Source organism: Nerophis ophidion, linkage group LG02 (assembly GCF_033978795.1).
Source record: "Nerophis ophidion isolate RoL-2023_Sa linkage group LG02, RoL_Noph_v1.0, whole genome shotgun sequence".
NCBI lineage: Eukaryota > Metazoa > Chordata > Actinopteri > Syngnathiformes > Syngnathidae > Nerophis > Nerophis ophidion.
The window spans coordinates 77,841,047-77,863,100 of record NC_084612.1 but is presented as its reverse complement, the minus strand read 5'-3'; the positions used below and the strand labels follow the sequence as shown (position 1 = coordinate 77,863,100).

General features: G+C 43.8%; 1 protein-coding gene across 2 annotated transcripts in view; it reads right to left on the bottom strand.

The window, feature by feature from the left end:
* Nucleotides 1-22,054, bottom strand: part of chd5 (chromodomain helicase DNA binding protein 5) — an 85,417-nt gene that overhangs the window by 27,503 nt on the left and 35,860 nt on the right. For both annotated transcript variants that reach the window (XR_009805060.1, XM_061892199.1), the window contains exons 15-25: nt 20,047-20,247; nt 19,816-19,953; nt 19,638-19,759; nt 17,876-18,049; nt 17,666-17,807; nt 16,464-16,595; nt 13,525-13,642; nt 11,721-11,845; nt 10,814-11,060; nt 8,119-8,291; nt 4,585-4,759 (exon numbers count right to left, since the gene is read on the bottom strand). Coding sequence is in view for 1 of the 2 variants with exons in the window: in XM_061892199.1 (XP_061748183.1) it covers nt 4,585-4,759; nt 8,119-8,291; nt 10,814-11,060; nt 11,721-11,845; nt 13,525-13,642; nt 16,464-16,595; nt 17,666-17,807; nt 17,876-18,049; nt 19,638-19,759; nt 19,816-19,953; nt 20,047-20,247 (1,747 nt within the window). In the remaining variant the exon portion in view is untranslated. The remainder of the gene's footprint in view (nt 1-4,584; nt 4,760-8,118; nt 8,292-10,813; nt 11,061-11,720; nt 11,846-13,524; nt 13,643-16,463; nt 16,596-17,665; nt 17,808-17,875; nt 18,050-19,637; nt 19,760-19,815; nt 19,954-20,046; nt 20,248-22,054) is intronic.

Here is a 22,054-nt window from a genome sequence, read left to right as displayed (position 1 = left end):
AACATAAGAAGTTGACCTCAAATATCAAAACCTACAATTTTTAAGTTGGAACGTACAAAATTTGTAGAAAATACTAGTGTAAAGAGTTAGCATGCTAACATGAAAAGTTGGCGTTGAGTATCAAAATCTATCATTTTTCAGTTAAATGTACAAAATATGCTAAAATACGAGCAAAAAACCTCGTAAAATAAGAAGTTGAACTCAAATATCAAAACTTACAATTTTTAAGTTGGAACGTACAAAATTTGTAAAAATACTAGCGTAAAGAGTTAGCATGCTAACATGAAAAGTTGGTGTTGAGTATCAAAATCTATCATTTTTCAGTTAAATGTACAAAATATGCTAAAATACGAGCAAAAAACCTCGTAAAATAAGAAGTTGAACTCAAATATCAAAACTTACAATTTTTAAGTTGGAACGTACGAAATTTGTAAAAATACTAGCGTAAAGAGTTAGCATGCTCACATGAAAAGTTGGCGTTGAGTATCAAAATCTATCATTTTTCAGTTAAATGTACAAAATATGCTAAAATACTAGCAAAAAAACTAGTAACATAAGAAGTTGACCTCAAATGTCAAAACCTACAATTTTTAAGGGGGAACGTACAAAAATTGTAAAAATACTAGTGTAAAGAGTTAGCATGCTAACATGAAAAGTTGGCGTTGAGTATCAAAATCTATCATTTTTCAGTTAAATGTACAAAATATGCTAAAATACTAGCAAAAAACCTCGTAACATAAGAAGTTGACCTCAAATATCAAAACCTACAATTTTTAAGTTGGAACGTACAAAATTTGTAAAAATACTAGCGTAAAGAGTTAGCATGCTAACATGAAAAGTTGGCGTTGAGTATCAAAATCAATCATTTTTCAGTTAAATCTAAAAAAAATGCTGAGTGATTCCCCTGTTAGACCACTTTGCTACTTCTACCTATTCTAGTCTAATAATACTTAATCACTGTACAAAAAAGGGAAATGCAGGTCTTTGACTCCCCTTTTAGATTTATTCAGATGAATACAGTGGAACCTTAAAATGACAACACCCTAGTTTGAGTGCAAAACAATCTTTATGAGAGAAAAAAAGGAAATAGAAACTGCCGATTTATCGTTGTAGTTTTGCAAGTACACTCCAATTATTTTACCCACACTTTGCTTTCTGTCTCTGCAACCTGGGGTCACAACAAGCTTGGGCCGAGAGGATGGCATCTCTTAAATAATCAAAATTGCGAGTGCAATCTGTCTTCATGTGCACACAGAATACATGCTAAGTAGTAGTACCACCGCAGTACTGGGGAGAGGACACCCTTTCGCATCCTTTCGTATACATATATATACGTATATATACAAATATGTATATATACGTATATATATATATACATACATTTATTTATTTATATATATATGTATATATACATATATATATATAAATAAATAAATAAATGTATGTATATATATATATATATGTATATATGTATATATACAGTACATATATATATGCATATATACATATATGTATATATATATATATATATATATATATATATATATATATATATATATATATATATATATATATATACGTATATATATATATAGTTATACCCAGCTGTGACTTGCCACCTCTGAGGTAGACGTGACGCAGCATCAGTGCAGCGTTGAGACAAGAAGGTCAGGGAACGTTGTTTTATTTCAAAAAAGGCAAAAATATTATGTTGACGAAAGTCAATCTTTAAAAACGCGGGTTTTAGCGCTTTGGCGAAAATGAGAGATGGCTGAAAAGAGATGAGCTTTAACACGCAGATCACGCAAAATATTCTTTGCCTTGCACACCTAAATAACACTGTGTAATAATATTTGTTCCACTAGTGCAGGGGTCCTCAGACACGGGGCCCACGAGACGTTATTTTGCGGCCCCCACCTTAATATGAAAGTTTAATGTTTGTGCGGCCCAAAGTTTTATATGAATGGTGCTTGACAGCGTTGTGTAATTTGGCTCCAAAATGTCTCTTTCAACATTCTGGGTTGCCTACCCCTGCGTTAGTGGAAAAGCGGCAAATGAGTGAAAGCGACAGAGATGTTGCCATGGAGACGAGGGTTTTCTTATGCGGTTACAGTGCGACACCTGTCCGTCAGTAATAACAGTCCCCGATAACCTGGACCAATTCAAATTGTTACTTGTTTTCTTTTATTGTTTAATTTGTATACACTTCATATATTTCTACATGACACCAAGTAACACTCCGGGAGACCTCAATTTTTGTGCTTGCTATCCAGGTACTTTCCTGACTATTAGCTGCCGACCACCGTGTTGCTGTAGGGAGGAAAAGCGGAACGACACACATTGTGGAAACGACATTATTGTCCGTGCGTTGGCTTATTACAAATATATTCCATGCTGAGGAGTGTGCACAATGTTTTTTAGGAAATCTTTTCTTGCGGCCCAGCCTCACCCAGACTTTGTATCCAGGGACCCTCAGGTACTGTGAGCTTGACACTAGTGGCTGTTGCACTTTAAACTTCCACTGCATGACTCCTATGTCACCACAACATGAGGGCAGCATGACCCCTATGTCACCACAACATTAGGAATTCATGAAACTCCTATGTCATAACAACATGAGAACTGCATGACTCCTATGTCATCACAACAATAGGACTGCATGACTCCTATGTCATCACAACATGAGGACTGCATGACCCCTATGTCACCACAACAATAGGAATTTATGAGACTCCTATGTCATAACAACATGAGGACTGCATGACCCCTATGTCACCACAACATTAGGACTGCATGCCTCCTATGTCATCACAACATGAGGACTTCATGAGACTCCTATGTCATCACAACATGAGAACTGCATGACTCCTATGTCATCACAACAATAGGACTGCATGACTCCTATGTCATCACAACATGAGGACTGCATGACTCCTATGTCATCACAACATGAGGACTGCATGACCCGTATGTCACCACAACATTAGGACTTCATGAGACTCCTATGTCATCACAACATGAGGACTGCATGACTCCTATGTCACCACAACATGAGGACTGCATGACTCTTATGTCACCGCAACATTAGGATTTCATGAGACTCCTATGTCACCACAACATGAGGACTGCATACCTCTTATGTCACCACAACATTAGGAATTCATGAGACTCATATGTCATCACAACAATAGGACTGCATGACTCCTATGTCACTACAACATGAGGACTGCATACCTCTTGTCACCACAACATTAGGAATTCATGAGACTCATATGTCACCACAACATGAGGACTACATGACTCCTATGTCATCACAACAATAGCACTGCATGACTCCTATGTCACCACAACATGAGGACTGCATGACTCCTATGTCATCATAACATGAGGACTGCATGACTCCTTCCATCCATCCATTTTCTACCGCTTATTCCCTTTTGGGGTCGCGGGGGGCGCTGGCGCCTATCTCAGCTACAATCGGGCGGAAGGCGGGGTACACCGTGGACAAGTCGCCACCTCATCACAGGGCCAACACAGATAGACAGACAACATTCACACGCACATTCACACACTAGGGCCAATTTAGTGTTGCCAATCATATGTCATCATAACATGAGGACTGCATGACTCCTATGTCATCACAACATGAGGACTGCATGACCCCTATGTCACCACAACATTAGGACTTCATGAGACTCCTATGTCATCACAACATGAGGACTGCATGACTCCTATGTCACCACAACATGAGGACTGCATGACTCTTATGTCACCGCAACATTAGGATTTCATGAGACTCTTATGTCACCACAACATGAGGACTGCATACCTCTTATGTCACCACAACATTAGAAATTCATGAGACTCATATGTCATCACAACAATAGGACTGCATGACTCCTATGTCACTACAACATGAGGACTGCATACCTCTTGTCACCACAACATTAGGAATTCATGAGACTCATATGTCACCACAACATGAGGACTACATGACTCCTACGTCATCACAACAATAGCACTGCATGACTCCTATGTCACCACAACATGAGGACAGCATGACTCCTTCCATCCATCCATTTCCTACCGCTTATTCCCTTTTGGGGTCGCGGGGGGCGCTGGCGCCTATCTCAGCTACAATCGGGCGGAAGGCGGGGTACACCCTGGACAAGTCGCCACCTCATCGCAGGGCCAACACAGATAGACAGACAACATTCACACGCACATTCACACACTAGGGCCAATTTAGTGTTGCCAATCATATGTCATCATAACATGAGGACTGCATGACTCATATGTCATCACAACATGAGAACTGCATGACTCCTATGTCACCACAACATGAGGACTGCATACCTCCTATGTCACCACAATAGGACTGCATGACTCCTATGTCACCACAACATGAGGACTGCATACCTCCTATGTCACCACAACAATAGGACTGCATGACTCCTATGTCACCACAACATGAGGACTGCATACCTCTTATGTCACCACAACATTAGGAATTCATGAGACTCCTATGTCATCACAACAATAGGACTGCATGCCTCCTATGTCAGCACAACAGGGCGGCCATACCTTGGTCCTCCTGGGTGGTGTCGTTGTAGTTGACCTGCTTGCGGATGCGTTTGCCCTTGCCCAGGTTGCGTGCCAGGTCCTCCTGCTGCTGCTCATAGTGATGGCGCAGGAGTTTCTCCCAGTAGTCCGGGTCCACGTTCTCTTCCTGCTTGATGATCTCCCGCTCCACCTCCTCCTGCACACACCCACAGCAGAGGTGTGCTCATCCTGTGGCGCCTCCTCTACTACCTTTTTGTCTCTACGACTTCCTGTCTATGACACTTCTGCCTGCCCTGCACCCAGTTTGCTAAAATGCTGGCAAAAAAACGTTGGCAAGTTGACTTGAAGTATCAAAAGCTATGATTTTTAAGTTTGAACGTACAACATTTGCTAAAATGCTAGCGTAAAAATTTAGCACGATAACACAGGAAGTTGCAGATAAGTATTCAAATCTATGATTTTTAGGTTTAAAAGTGCACAATTTGTTCAAATGCTAGCATAAAACAATAGCATGCTAACATGAAAAATTGGCGCTGAATTATCAAAATCTATGATGATTAGGTTTAAGCGTACACAATTTACTAAGTGCTAGCGTAAATAGTTAACATGCTAACATGACAAGTTACCGTTAAAGATCAAAATCTATATATTTTTTAGTTAATTGTACAAAATTTGCTAAGATGCAAGCAAAAAAAAGTTAGCATGCTAACATGGGAAGTTGTAATATCAAAATCCATCATTTTTACAGTTAAATGTACAAAATATGATAAAGTCCTAGCATAAAACCTTATTACAAAACAAGTTGGCGTCAAGTACCAAAACCTATGATTTTTAAGTTGGAAGGTACATTTGATAAAATACTAGTGTAAAAAGTTAGCATGCTAACATGGGAAGTTAGCATTAAGTATCAAAATCTATCATGTTACAGTTAAATGTACAAAATATGCTAAAATCCTAGCATAAAACCTTACGATATAAGAAATTGGCGTCATTTACCAAAACCTATGAGTTTTAAGTTGGAACGTACAAAATTTGATAAAATACTAGCGTAAAGAGTTAGCATGCTAACATGGGAAGATAGAACTAAGTATCAAAGTCTATCATTTTACAGTTAAATGTACAAAATATGCTAAAATCCTAGCATAAAACCTTACGATATAAGAAATTGGCGTCAATTAGCAAAACCTATGAGTTTTAAGTTGGAACGTACAAAATTTGATAAAATACTAGCGTAAAGAGTTAGCATGCTAACATGGGAAGTTGCCGCTAAGTATTAAAATCTATCATTTTTCAGTTAAATGTACACAATATGCTAAAATACTAGAAAAAAACCTCATAACATAAGAAGTTGACCTCAAATATCAAAACCTACGATTTTTAAGTTGGAACGTACAAAATTTGTAAAAATACTAGCGTAAAGAGTTAGCATGCTTACATGAAAAGTTGGCGTTGAGTATCAAAATCTATAATTTTTCGGTTAAATGTAAAAAACATGCTAAAATCCTAGCATAAAACCTTATAACATAAGAAGTTGGCGTCAAGTATGGAAATCTACAATTTTATTTTAGGTTTAAAAGTTAAAAAAGGTTGAAAAATAGTTTGGTGAGTGTGACTTCCTGTGTCTGCCAGCCCTCCCTGTCCTTTCCTAGCCGTGTGAGGCAGGAAGCCACCCAGGACCCCTCCTCACCTCTCCATCCTCCTCCTCACCTCTCCATCCTCCTCCTCCTCACCTCTCCATCCTCCTCCTTCACCACATACTGAGCCCTCCTCACCTCTCCATCCTCCTCCTCACCTCTCCATCCTTATCCTTCACCACATACTGAGCCCTCCTCACCTTTCCATCCTCCTCCTCACCTCTCCATCCTCCTCCTCACCTCTCCATCCTCCTCCTTCACCACATACTGAGCCCTCCTCACCTCTCCATCCTCCTCCTCACCTCTCCATCCTTATCCTTCACCACATACTGAGCCCTCCTCACCTTTCCATCCTCCTCCTCACCTCTCCATCTTCCTCCACACCTCTCCATCCTCCTCCTTCACCACATACTGAGCCCTCCTCACCTCTCCATCCTCCTCCTTCACCACATACTGAGCCCTCCTCACCTCTCCATCCTCCTCCTCACCTCTCCATCCTCCTCCTTCACCACATACTGAGCCCTCCTCACCTCTCCATCCTCCTCCTTCACCACATACTGAGCCCTCCTCACCTCTCCATCCTCCTCCTCACCTCTCCATCCTCCTCCTTCACCACATACTGAGCCCTCCTCACCTCTCTATCCTCCTCCTTCACCACATACAGAGCCGTCCTCACCTCTCCATTCTCCTCCTCACCTCTCCATCCTCCTCCTTCACCACATACTGAGCCCTCCTCACCTCTCCATCCTCCTCCTTCACCACATACTGAGCCCTCCTCACCTCTCCATCCTCCTCCTCACCTCTCCATCCTTATCCTTCACCACTTACTGAGCCCTCCTCACCTTTCCATCCTCCTCCTCACCTCTCCATCTTCCTCCTCACCTCTCCATCCTCCTCCTTCACCACATACTGAGCCCTCCTCACCTCTCCATCCTCCTCCTTCACCACATACTGAGCCCTCCTCACCTCTCCATCCTCCTCCTCACCTCTCCATCCTCCTCCTTCACCACATACTGAGCCCTCCTCGCCTCTCCATCCTCCTCCTTCACCACATACTGAGCCCTCCTCACCTCTCCATCCTCCTCCTCACCTCTCCATCCTCCTCCTTCACCACATACTGAGCCCTCCTCACCTCTCCATCCTCCTCCTTCACCACATACTGAGCCCTCCTCACCTCTCCATCCTCCTCCTCACCTCTCCATCCTTATCCTTCACCACATACTGAGCCCTCCTCACCTTTCCATCCTCCTCCTCACCTCTCCATCTTCCTCCTCACCTCTCCATCCTCCTCCTTCACCACATACTGAGCCCTCCTCACCTCTCCATCCTCCTCCTTCACCACATACTGAGCCCTCCTCACCTCTCCATCCTCCTCCTCACCTCTCCATCCTCCTCCTTCACCACATACTGAGCCCTCCTCACCTCTCCATCCTCCTCCTTCACCACATACTGAGCCCTCCTCACCTCTCCATCCTCCTCCTCACCTCTCCATCCTCCTCCTTCACCACATACTGAGCCCTCCTCACCTCTCCATCCTCATCCTTCACCACATACTGAGCCCTCCTCACCTCTCCATCCTCCTCCTCACCTCTCCATCCTCCTCCTTCACCACATACTGAGCCCTCCTCACCTCTCCATCCTCCTCCTTCACCACATACTGAGCCCTCCTCACCTCTCCATCCTCCTCCTCACCTCTCCATCCTTATCCTTCACCACATACTGAGCCCTCCTCACCTCTCCATCCTCCTCCTCACCTCTCCATCCTCCTCCTCACCTCTCCATCCTCCTCCTTCACCACATACTGAGCCCTCCTCACCTCTCCATCCTCCTCCTCACCTCTCCATCCTCCTCCTCCTCCACCACATACTGAGCCCTCCTCACTTCTCCATCCTCCTCCTCACCTCTCCATCCTCCTCCTCACCTCTCCATCCTCCTCCTTCACCACATACTGGGCCACCTTGAAGGAGCTGAGGTACTCGTTCATGTTCTGGATCTCCGTGTCTTCCGTGGCGTCTTGGCTGCGGTCCAGCAGCTTGGAGATGGCGTCGTCGTCGTAGTGGATCACGTTGCCTTCCTCGCCGTCCTTGTTGTCCCCTGTGACACGTGACATGTCACATGTGACACGTGACATGTGACACGTGACATGTGACACGTGACACGTGACATGTGACACGTGACATGTGACACGTGACATGCGCAGACAACAACAAACACTATGTTTAACGGCAACTTACCACGCTAACATGCTAATATTTTACGTTAGCATTGTAGCAAATGATGTACGTTTAAACTTAAAAATCATGGATTTAGAGTTTTGATCCTTTGTGACATTATATCAGTATGTTAACTGTTTTATTTTAGTTAGATGCAAATGTTAGCATGACATTATGCTAACGTTATCACGTTAATTTTGTATTCTTATTTTTAACATTTTATTTATTAGCTAATTTTGCTTTTGTTGCTAAAAGAACCGCCCAAAAGCCAAAATATATATACTACATAGAAACAAATTGAAATACTCAAAATAAAATATATGTCATGATCTGCGACTTGGATCATGTCATGTTCTGGTTTGGTTCTGTTTCTGTATCGTATCTTGTTAGGATTTTGTCTTCCTTAGTTCCTGGTGGCACTTCCTGTTTTGTACGTATTAGTGTCACCTGCCTTGTGTTTTTGACGCGCACCTGCCTCCTAATTTCTGTCTCCATTTAAGCCTGCCCTTTTTTGTCATTCGATCTGGCAGTCTAATTTGCTATTTGATGCAACAGGTGACATCGCTATCCCCACTTGTGGTAAAGACTGCTATTCTGTTGTCTGTCCCTAGCTCACATGCTAGCACTTTCTGTTTGTTTTTTCTTTAGTACCTTTGTGCAAGTGTTTTCTGTTCCTAGTCCATTTTTGTGGTGATAATAAATGGTCAGTTCTCACCTTCAGGCTGTGTCCACTCCGACTGCCTCCATTGAGAGAACAAAACCACACCACAATGCCAGCCAAGCGTCACAATATATTTGTAAGTTATTTTATATATTTAAAAGAAATATATATATTGTATTCCAAAATCCTAATGCTATTTTGTCATGTTTATCAACTTAACTTCTTTATCAACATTATTATTCAATAATTTATTTGTAGAATATTTGTTATTTTATCATTTTTTTGTGTCTTTATATTTTTTGATTTTCTTACTTAAAACATTAATATGTTTTGTATTTCAAGTAAAATAATGAGATGTCACTGATAGCTTTGCTGAAATCCAGCCTAAATATTTGAAATCTTGTCCACCAGCACAAAAACCACAACATAAACAATAAACATTAAACTGTTTGACAAATTTGCAAAACAAACACAACATAAACAATGTGATGTTTATTGTTTATGTTGTGTTTTTTGTGCTGGTGGACAAGATTTCAAATATTTGGGCAGGATTTCAGTAAAGTTATATCATTATTTTACTTGGAATATAAAACATAGTTAAAAATGATAAAAAAAACAAATATTCAACTAATAAATTACTGAATAATAATAATGTTATTACTATATTAATAAACATGACAAAATATCATCATGATTTCGGAGTACAATACATATTTTTTAAATATATAAAATAAAATACAAATATATTATATTTAGATTTTTTAATTTGTTTGTATATAGTAAATATATTTTGGGTTTTGGGCGGTTCTTTTAGCAACAAAAGCAAAATTACCTAATAAATAAAAGATTAAAAATAACAATAAAAAATGAACGTGCAAATGTTAGCATAATGTCATGCTAACATTTGCATCCAACTAAATTAAAACAGTTAGCATACTGACATGATTTTTAGGTTTAAATGTACATAATTTGCCACAATGCTAACGTAAAATATTAGCATGTTAACATGGGAAGTTGCCGTTAAATGTCGAAATCTACGGTTTTCAGGTTTAAACATACAAAATCTGCTAAAATGCGAGCATAAGACGTTAGCATGCTACCATGGGAAGTTCACGTCATACATCAAAATGAATGTTTTTTAGGTTTGAACATACAAAATTTGCTCAAATGCTAACATAAACGTTAGCATGCTAACATGTAAAGTTGACGTTAAGTATACAAATCTTTGATTTTTAGGTTTAAATAAACAAAATTAGCTAAAATGCTAGCGTAAACAATAGCATGCTAACATGAGAAGTTGCCGTTAAATATGAAAAATCTATGGTTTTTAGATTTAAACGTACAAAATTTGCTAAAACACTAGCGTTAGCAGGCTAACAAGTAAAGTTGGTGTTAAGTATATAAATCTTTAATTTTTAGGTTTAAAAAAACTAAATGCAAGATGCTAGTGTAAACAATAGCATGCTTACATGGGAAGTTGGTGTCAAGTATCAAAAACTATGATTTTTAGGTTTAAATCAACAAAATTTGTTGGTTAAAATGATTAAAATGTAATAAAATGCTAGCGTAAAACGTTAGCATGCTAACATGGTAAGTTGGCGTTTAAGTATAGAAATCTATGATTTTCATCTTGTAATAAACACAATGAGTTGTTGAGCGTGTTGGTGTGATGGAAGCGGCTCCTCACTGTGGATGAAGGAGCTGAGAAGGTTTTCTAGTTAATGAGACGAGAGGAAGTTTACCCATGGTCCGGGCCGCCTCCATCTCGTCCTTGAAGAGCTCCTCCGTTCCGAACTTGAGGATGTCGTCCAGCTCCTGCTTGGACATGGACCCGGTTTTGGAGCCCAGGCCGGGTCGGACCACCAGGTGGGTCAGCATCATCTTCCTCTTGGCCACCTGCGTGATCCTCTCCTCCACCGAGCCGCGCGTCACAAAGCGGTAGATCATCACCTTCTTGTTCTGTCCGATGCGGTGAGCTCTGCTGAAAGCCTGCGGCACAAGGACTCGGGTCAGCGTGCAACACAAGGACTCAGGTCAGCGTGCGACACAAAGACTTGGGTCAGCTTGGAACACAAGGAATCGGGTCAGCGTGCGACACAAAGACTTGGGTCAGCATGGAACTCAAAGACTCGGGTCAGCGTGCAACACAAGTACTCGGGTCAGCTTGGAACACAAGGACTCGGGTCAGCGTGCAACACAAGGACTCGGGTCAGCGTGCAACACAAGGACTCGGGTCAGCGTGCAACACAAGGACTCGGGTCGGCGTGGAACACAAGGACTCGGGTCAGCGTGCAACACAAGGACTCGGGTCAGCGTGCAACACGAGGACTCGGGTCAGCGTGCAACACAAGGACTCGGGTCAGCATGCAACACAAGGACTCGGGTCAGCGTGGAACACGAGGACTCGGGTCGGCGTGCAACACAAGGACTTAGGTCGGCATGCAACACAAGGACTCGGGTCGGCATACAACACAAGGACTCGGGTCGGCGTGCAACACAAGGACTCGGGTCGGCGTGCAACACAAGGACTCGGGTCAGCGTGCAACACAAGGACTCGGGTCAGCGTGCAGCACAAGAACTCGGGTCGGCGTGCAACACGAGGACTCGGGTCAGCGTGGCCATGCAACAAGGTCTGGTGAAGGTCAGTACTTGGATGTCGTTGTGAGGGTTCCAGTCCGAGTCGTAGATGATGACCGTGTCGGCACTGGCCAGGTTGATGCCAAGTCCTCCGGCTCGCGTGGACAGCAGGAAGCAGAACTGCTGAGCTCCTGGTGCTGTGAGCCAGAACAACAAGTCCAGGTGAGTAATCACTACCAGAACAAGTTCAGGTGATTAACCACTACCACAGCAATTCCAGGTGAGTAACAAGTCCAGGGAGGACCACTACCAGAACAAGTCCAGGTGTAACCACTACCAGAACAAGTCCAGGTGAGTAACCACTACCAGAACAAGTTCAGGTGAGTAACCACTACCAGAACAAGTCCAGGTGTGACCACTACCAGAACAAGTCCAGGTGTGACCACTACCAGAACAAGTCCGGGTGAGTAACCACTACCAGAACAAGTCCAGGTGTGACCATTACCAGAACAAGTCCAAGTGTGACCACTAACCAGAACAAGTCTAGGTGTGACCACTATCAGAACAAGTCCAGGTGAGTAACCACTACCAGAACAAGTCCAGGTGTGACCACTACCAGAACAAGTCCAAGTGTGACCACTAACCAGAACAAGTCCAGGTGAGTACCCACTACCAGAACAATTCCAGGTGTGACCACTACCAGAACAAGTCCAGGTGAGTAACCACTACCAGAACAAGTCCAGGTGTGACCACTACCAGAACAAGTCCAAGTGTGACCACTAACCAGAACAAGTCCAGGTGAGTACCCACTACCAGAACAATTCCAGGTGTGACCACTACCAGAACAAGTCCAGGTGAGTAACCACTACCAGAACAAGTCCAGGTGTGACCACTACCAGAACAAGTCCAAGTGTGACCACTAACCAGAACAAGTCCAGGTGAGTACCCACTACCAGAACAATTCCAGGTGTGACCACTACCAGAACAAGTCTAGGTGTGACTACTACCAGAACAAGTCCAGGTGTGACCACTTACCAGAACAAGTCTAGGTGTGACCACTACCAGAACAAGTCCAGGTGAGTAACCACTACCAGAACAAGTCCAGGTGTGACCACTAACCAGAACAAGTCTAGGTGTGACCACTACCAGAACAAGTCCAGGTGAGTAACCACTACCAGAACAAGTCCAGGTGTGACCACTAACCAGAAAAAGTCCAGGTGTGACCACTAACCAGAACAAGTCTTGGTGTGACCACTACCAGAACAAGTCTAGGTGTGACCACTACCAGAACAAGTCTAGGTGTGACCACTACCAGAACAAGTCTAGGTGTGACTACTACCAGAACAAGTCCAGGTGAGTAACCACTACCAGAACAAGTCCAGGTGTGACCACTAACCAGAACAAGTCTAGGTGTGACCACTACCAGAACAAGTCCAGGTGAGTAACCACTACCAGAACAAGTCCAGGTGTGACCACTAACCAGAAAAAGTCCAGGTGTGACCACTAACCAGAACAAGTCTTGGTGTGACCACTACCAGAACAAGTCTAGGTGTGACCACTACCAGAACAAGTCTTGGTGTGACCACTACCAGAACAAGTCTAGGTGTGACCACTACCAGAACAAGTCCAGGTGTGACCACTACCAGAACAAGTCCAGGTGTGACCACTACCAGAACAAGTCCAGGTGTGACCACTACCAGAAAAAGTCCAGGTGTGACCACTACCAGAACAAGTCCAGGTGTGACCACTACCAGAACAAGTCCAGGTGTGACCACTACCAGAAAAAGTCCAGGTGTGACCACTACCAGAACAAGACCAGGTGTGACCACTACCAGAACAAGTCCAGGTGTGACCACTACCAGGGTAACACACCCACCGTTGAAGCGGTCAATGGCTTCCTGCCTCAGTCCTCCAGTGATGCCGCCGTCGATGCGTTCATATTTGTAGCCCTCGGACTCCAGGAAGTCCTCCAGTAGATCCAACATCTTTGTCATCTGCAAAAAGTGGATTTAGTTTTTCCTAAAAACCCTGATGTATCAAATCCGATACATGCATTAATCGCACAATCCAGTGGTTGACGTGACAGAATGATCCCACAAGATTAACACATAGAAGAAACGACAGGAAAACAAATTTGAAAACCCATAAAATTTGGCCAAAACATCAGACAGTACTCACTAGCATTAGCTCAGAGTTTGCACCGCACTGAAGTAGAAGGAACTGTAGTCTGTGCTTTTTAGGTTTAAATGTACTACATTTGCTAAAATGCTATCATAAAACATTAGCATGCTAGCATGGTAAGTTGACATTTAAGTATACAAATATTTGATTTTTAGATTTAAGTATACAAAATTTGCTAATATTCTATCATAAAACATTAGCATGCTAACATGGGAAGTTTATGTTTAAATATCAAAATCTATCATTTTTAAGTTTGAACGTACAACATTTGCTAAAATGCTAGTGTAAAACGTTAGCATGCAACAATGAAAGTTGGCGTAAAGTATCAAAATCTATGATTTTTAGGTTTAAATGGACAAAATTTGCTAAAATGCTGTTGTAAAATATTATCATGCAAACATGGGACGTTCACATTAAAGTATCAAAATCGAAGATTTTTTGTTTTAAATGTACAACATTTAATAAAATTCTAGCGTAACACGTTCGCATGCTAACATTGGAAGTAGTCGTAAAGTATCAAAATTTTCTATTTTTAAGTTTAAGCATTCAAAATTTGCTAAAATCCTATTGTAAGACATTAACATGCTAACATGTGAAGTTCATATTAAGCATCGAAATCTATGATTTTTTGTTTTACACGTACAGAATTTGCTAAAATGGTATCGTAAAGCAACGGCAGAGTAACAGGGAATGTTGGCGTTAAATAAGTATCAAAATCTATGATTTTTAGGTTTAAATGTAAAAAAATCAGCTAAAATGCTAGCATAAAAAATTAACATGCTAACATGGGAAGTTGACGTTTAAGTATACAAATCTTTCATTTTTAGGTTTAAATATACCAAATTTGCTAAAATGCCATCATATAACATTAGCATGCTAACACGGGAAGTTGATGTTTTAGTATCAAGATGTATGATTTTTAAGTTTGAACGTACAAAATTTGCTAAAATGCTAACGTAAAACGTTAGCATGCTAACATGGGAAGTTGATGTTTAAGTGTAGAAATCTTTGATTTTTGGGTTTAAATATACACAATTTGTTATGAAGCGTGTTTGTGTCTTGGAAGCGGCTCCTCACTGTGGATAAACGACTCTTCCTTGCTTGCTTGCTCTTAAATTTAAGGCGGTGTTTTGGCAAGACGCGCACCCTGCACGTGAACTATTCAGGCCCACTTGTGAGAAGGTGAGGTGAAGTGGGACCTGGGAGAAGGTGAAGTGAAGTTGGACCTGGGAGAAGGTGAAGTGGGACCTGTGAGAAGGTGAGGTGAAGTGGGACCTGTGAGAAGGTGAAGTGAAGTGGGACCTGTGAGAAGGTGAAGTGAAGTGGGACCTGTGAGAAGGTGAAGTGGGACCTGTGAGAAGGTGAAGTGAAGTGGGACCTGTGAGAAGGTGAAGTGGGACCTGGGAGAAGGTGAAGTGAAGTGGGACCTGTGAGAAGGTGAAGTGAAGTGGGACCTGTGAGAAGGTGAAGTGAAGTGGGACCTGTGAGAAGGTGAAGTGGGACCTGTGAGAAGGTGAAGTGAAGTGGGACCTGTGAGAAGGTGAAGTGGGACCTGGGAGAAGGTGAAGTGAAGTGGGACCTGTGAGAAGGTGAAGTGGGACCTGTGAGAAGGTGAAGTGGGACCTGTGAGAAGGTGAAGTGAAGTGGGACCTGTGAGAAGGTGAAGTGGGACCTGTGAGAAGGTGAAGTGGGACCTGTGAGAAGGTGAAGTGAAGTGGGACCTGTGAGAAGGTGAAGTGGGACCTGTGAGAAGGTGAAGTGGGACCTGTGAGAAGGTGAAGTGAAGTGGGACCTGTGAGAAGGTGAAGTGGGACCTGTGAGAAGGTGAAGTGGGACCTGGGAGAAGGTGAAGTGGGACCTGTGACAAGGTGAAGTGAAGTGGGACCTGTGAGAAGGTGAAGTGGGACCTGTGAGAAGGTAAAGTGGGACCTGTGAGAAGGTGAAGTGGGACCTGGGAGAAGGTGAAGTGGGACCTGTGAGAAGGTGAAGTGAAGTGGGACCTGTGAGAAGGTGAAGTGGGACCTGGGAGAAGGTGAAGTGGGACCTGGGAGAAGGTGAAGTGGGACCTGTGAGAAGGTGAAGTGAAGTGGGACCTGGGAGAAGGTGAAGTGGGACCTGTGAGAAGGTGAAGTGGGACCTGTGAGAAGGTGAAGTGAAGTGGGACCTGTGAGAAGGTGAAGTGGGACCTGTGAGAAGGTGAAGTGAAGTGGGACCTGTGAGAAGGTGAAGTGGGACCTGGGAGAAGGTGAAGTGGGACCTGGGAGAAGGTGAAGTGGGACCTGTGAGAAGGTGAAGTGAAGTGGGACCTGGGAGAAGGTGAAGTGGGACCTGTGAGAAGGTGAAGTGAAGTGGGACCTGTGAGAAGGTGAAGTGAAGTGGGACCTGTGAGAAGGTGAAGTGGGACCTGTGAGAAGGTGAAGTGGGACCTGTGAGAAGGTGAAGTGAAGTGGGACCTGTGAGAAGGTGAAGTGGGACCTGTGAGAAGGTGAAGTGGGACCTGTGAGAAGGTGAAGTGGGACCTGTGAGAAGGTGAAGTGTGACCTGTGAGAAGGTGAAGTGTGACCTGTGAGAAGGTGAAGTGGGACCTATGAGAAGGTGAAGTGAAGTGGGACCTGTGAGAAGGTGAAGTGGGACCTGTGAGAAGATGAGAACTCGGTGGCCTTCGTCTTTCAGCTTCTTCAGCATCTTCTGAAGGAGCGTCAGCTTGCCCGAGGACTTCACCAGCTGGTTGCCGTCGTAGGAGCCGTTGGGCAAAACTGGAGCCTCCTGCCACAGAGAAGCACACCATCAACCTCTGAACAGGACACAGGAAATGCTTCAGAGTGTAAAGAACGGCACCGAGTCGGTCAAAGTGGACCACTTCACTTTTTCCACATTCCAACTTTACTCCAAAATGGAAAACTTTTTTTTTCAATCCTCAAAATTCTACACACAATACCCCAAACTGGTTTTCAGTGAATTTTAACAGTGAATTATTTCCCAATTAGCCTCTGGATTGTATTATTAAATGTTTTGTTTTGTTTTTCAAATCTGTATATTTCACATTAAAATTTGGGACACCATTTTTTACCAAAGCTGTCACAGAGAGGAGGCAGGGGTGGTTGCTACAGAAACGGGGGTTGTGGTACCACAGCAGCTGCAGGGAAGAGGTAGGGGTGGTTGCTATAGAAACAGGGGTGTGTGGTACCACAGCAGCCACGGGAAAGAGGTAGGGTTGGTTGCTAGAGAAACGTGGGGGTGTGGTACCACAGCAGCCACGGGGAAGAGGTGTCGCTATAGAAACGGGGGAGTGTGGTACCACAGCAGCCAGGGGGAAGAGGTAGGGTCTGTTGCTATAGAAACGTGGGGGTGTGGTACCACAGCAGCCACGGGGAAGAGGTAGGGGTGGTTGCTATAGAAACGGGGGAGTGTGGTACCACAGCAGCCAGGGGGAAGAGGTAGGGTCTGTTGCTATAAAAACGTGGGGGTGTGGTACCACAGCAGCCACGGGGAAGAGGTAGGGGGTGGTCGCTATAGAAACGGGGGAGTGTGGTACCACAGCAGCCAGGGGGAAGAGGTAGGGTCTGTTGCTATAGAAACTTGGGGGTGTGGTACCACAGCAGCCACGGGGAAGAGGTAGGGGGTGGTCGCTATAGAAACGGGGGAGTGTGGTACCACAGCAGCCACGGGGAAGAGGTAGGGGGTGGTCGCTATAGAAACAGCGGGGGTGTGGTACCACAGCAGCCACGGGGAAGATGTAGGGGGTGGTCGCTATAGATACGGGGGAGTGTGGTACCACAGCAGCCACGGGGAAGAGGTAGGGGGTGGTCGCTATAGAAACAGGGGGGGTGTGGTACCACAGCAGCCACGGGGAAGAGGTAGGGGTGGTTGCAGCACTTCTTCAGGTCCATCATGATGTTGAGCAAGGACACTTGGTTGCCTCCGCCTTTGGAGTTGAGCGCCTCGAAGTTGCGCGTCAAGATGAACTTGTAGTACTTCCTGCAGGTCGGGGCAGACCATCAGCAGCACGCCACGACAGCAAAAAGAAGAAAGGTGCGGCGACTGACTTCTGCATGGGGCTGAGCTCCACCCTGACGATCAGCTCGGTCTTGGCGGGCATGTTCTTGAAGACGTCGGCTTTGAGCCTGCGTAGCATGTGCGGCCCCAGCAGGTCGTGGAGCTTCTTGATCTGGTCCTCCTTGGAGATGTCGGCAAACTCCTCCAGGAAGCCCTCCAGGTTGCTGCACCCCAGCACCAAGGCCGAGGGAAAAAGATGAAGTGTGAGACCTACTTTGATGGCACAAAGCAAACTACAACCTGCTCGCCAACAATGTGCAACAATTCTTCTCAACAAAAGAGGAGAAATCAAACCTTAAAAGGAACATGTAGTTGTGTCACACGGCAGTGAGGGATGCCTTGTCTTTTTTCTGTCTTGTGAATTGCATGTTTTACTTTGAAAAGTACCTCCTCTGGTTTCAGGTCACTTGCCTTTTGTGTCATCAGTCTGACATCATCCCTGACCCCTGATTGTTTCCACCTGTTCCCCAGTACCCTTATGTGTCTTATAAGCCCACGCCTCCCTTTATTCCTGCCTCTCCAGCTTCCTGTCCATGCCTTGCCTCGTCTCGTGTTTCAAAATCTTGATCCTGAATTATTTTCTTGATATTTTGACTTTCCTCCTTCCCCTCCGCAGAGTGATTTTGTGTTATTTAGTTTTTCAGCCCAAGTGGGGAGTTTTCAGTTTTTCTTACAGTTCTTCCTTTTCCTCAATATTTTGAGTGAATACATTTGTTAACCTTTTTTTGGATTGGAGACAGTGTAGACGTTTCATAGCCATTGTTTTTCTCCCGTTGGAGCGTTTTTTGTTTGTAATATATGTCATAGAATATACGCCGCAAAGTATAGTTTGTTATTGTTTTTGTGTTTTCCTCCTTTTCGGAGTAATTTTCGCGTGTTCCTTTTTGTGCAACCTTTTTGCCGACTAGTTTGGTTATAGCCTATATTGAATTTCCCTGACTCTGGAGAGTGAAAGGAAGCTTTCAAAATAACCCACATCTGCGGTCCTCTCCAAGGTTTCTCACAGTCATTCACATTGACATCCCACTGGGTTGTGAGTTTTTCCTTGCCCTTATGTGGGATCTGAACTAAGGATGTTGTTGTGGCGTGTGCAGCCCTTTGAGACACTTGTGATTTAGGGCTATATAAATAAACATTGATTGATTGATTGATTGATGATCCACATTAAGAAACTGGTAAAACCCAAATGTTTACAAAGTACAAAGATTTATGATCCATCCATCCATTTTCTACCGATCCATATTTTGAATATTATTGAAAATTAGACAACGTTATTCAACTCGCAAACTTATTTAACATTTTTTTTGTAAATTGTGTACCAATGGTGTTCCGACTCGTCGCGTCAGGTCATTCTTTGTTGAGCTTATTGGGTATTTTTTTTTTCCGTGTTTCGGTCGACTTCCTGTTTTGCGCTCTTATTTTGGTTCCACGTCCTGCAGGAGCGTGTACATTTTGCTGCTGAGCGCCGCCATGCAGGTGCTGACATGCGGGAGGGACGAGGGACAGATCTGGCACAACAACACAAACTGGACAGGACGTGGAACCAAAATAAGAGCGCGAAACAGGAAGTTAGCCGAAACGCAGGAAAAAAGCGAAACAAAGAATGAGAAGAGAACAGGAAGTGAATGGAATGTGTCATTAATTGCTACGAAAGGGAAAAGTGGGCGGGATTAAATAATATCTGCTTCTTTTGACTCCTTTTCAGACATGTTTGAAAGGGGAATTGTGAAGTGAAATGAAGTTAAACCATACTTGAAGCGCTCCGGGGTGAGGAAGTTGAGAAGGTGGAAAAGCTCTTCTAGGTTGTTCTGCAGCGGCGTCCCAGTGAGCAGCAGCTTGTAGTAGATCTTGTATCCGTTGAGGATTCTGAAAAACTGCAAGGGGACAAGTCTGGAGTACACGCCAAGGATCTTCTGCCAGGCAGTTTTACCTTGGACTGGTTGTTCTTCAGCCGGTGGGCCTCGTCCACCACCAGACAGGCCCAGGTGATGGAGCCCAAGATGGCCTGATCAATGGTGATCAACTCGTAGGAGGTCAGCAGCACGTGGAACTTGATGGGCGTGTCTTTCTAGCGGACAGAAGGGGAGCGGCCGAGCGCGCCGAAAGGGACGTCAGACAGGTAGGTGAACCTGGTCTTGGTGGTCGGAGGAAGCCCAAGTACCTTCATGCGGAAGGCCTTTCGTCCCAGCTTGACCGCGCTGTCCTCGTAGGTGAACTCGTTCTCCCGGATGATGGCGCGGCTGTCCTTGTCCCCGATGTACGTCAGCACGTAGAAATCCGGAGCCCACATCTCAAATTCCCGCTCCCAGTTGATGATGGTGGAGAGGGGCGCGCTCACCAGGAATGGTCCCTTGGAGTGGCCCTGTCATGGAGTCACGTCTTAAATGATGATAATCAGAAATGTAACTTTCACAGCTGTGGGACCTGGCTGCTCAGCACAACATGGCTAAGTCTACATTCAGTTTTGAAGAAATACACTTTGCAATTCCTGTGGGAATATCAAGGGTGAGTAGAGTGTGTTCATGTCGCTTGAGAAATGTGGAATATGGAGAGTTTTGAATATTGCCCCTTCATTTTCAATGGGGGGGAATTCCTGGTAATCTTAGGTAATTTTTTGGGAACCGGGAGACATGCTGGCTTGAATGTCCGGGGTGAGCAGAGTGTGTGGATGTTGGAATGGTTGGATGAGAAATGTGGGACATGCAGTATAATGCCCTGATTTATTGCCAATGGGGAGAAAATTCCGGGATATTCGGGAATTTTAGAAAAGGGAAAACATATTTTGCGTTTGATAGTGTAAAACAGAAGAGTAATGTGGGTGGATGGTTGAAAGGTTGGAATCAAGCATAAAAACGGTGCAAATTTTTGAGAATTTAGGGCATTGTAGAACTATGAATACGTCCATTCATTTGAATGGGAATTTCCTGGAAATTTCAAGAAAACTGGGAATATTTCGAATGGGTTTGTGTTGGAAATTTTGGAATAGGTTGAAAAATGTTGACATAGTTACATTTTAAATTTAGAACGGGTTTTCTTTCGGAATTCTTGGAAATTTTTGGAAAAACGGGAATTTGTTCGGGAAAAAAAATAGGAGCATTTGTTAACCCAACAGAGAGGACTTTTTTGAAGGTGGAATGGTCAAAAGTGTTTAAAAATGTGGACTGTGAAAACTTTCTAGGAGGAGGTGAAAATAGGGCTTTGGAAAACAGTGATTTCAAGGAATTCCTGGAATTTATTGGAACTCGCGGTAGTTTGATTTTCCAAGGTGAGTAGAATGTGTGGATGGTGGAACGTTTCGAATTGGTTGAAAAATGTGGGATATGTAGAGTTTTGTATATAGCCCGTTTATTTCCAACGGGGGGGAAATTATTGGTAATTCCGGGTAATCAGGGTATTTTCGGAACTGGGAAACATGCTGGCTTGAAGTCCAGGGTGAGTGGAGTGTGTGGAATGGGGTATAAGAATGGTACACATTTTTAAGAATTTAGGGCATTGTAGAACTACGAATACGTCTGTTCATTCATTTGAAAAGGAATTTCCTGGAAATTTCGGGAAAAGCGGGAAGCTTTATAAAGATTGATCCTAGCACAATTGTCCTAGATGATATGAATGGGTTGGTGTTGGAAACTTTGGAATCGGCTGAAAAATGTTGACATAGTTACAGTTTAAATTGAGAAGATTTCTTTTGGAATTCCTGAAATTTCGGGAAAATCAGGAATTTGTTCGGAAAGAAATACGAGCATTTGTTGACCCAACTAAGATGAACGTTTTGAAGGTGGAATGGTCAAAAACGGTAAAAAAATTTGGACTGTGAAAACTTTCCAGGAAGAGGTGAAAATAGGGCTTTGGAAAATCGTGAATTTAGGGAATTCCTGGAATTCATTCGATAGGGGGATGGAAGTTTGATTTTCCAAGGTGAGTGGAGTGTGTGGTTGGTGGAACGGTTCAAATCGGTTGAGAAATGTGGGATATGGAGAGTTTTGTATATTGCCTGTTCATTTCCAATGGGGGTGGGGGGATTCCTGGTAATTCCGGGTAATCAGGGGATTTTCGGAACTGGGAAACATGCTGGCTTGAATGTCCGGGGTGAGCGGAGTGTGTGGATGTTGGAAAGGTTGGATGAGAAATGTGGGACATGCAGTATAATGCCCTGATTCATTGTAAATGGG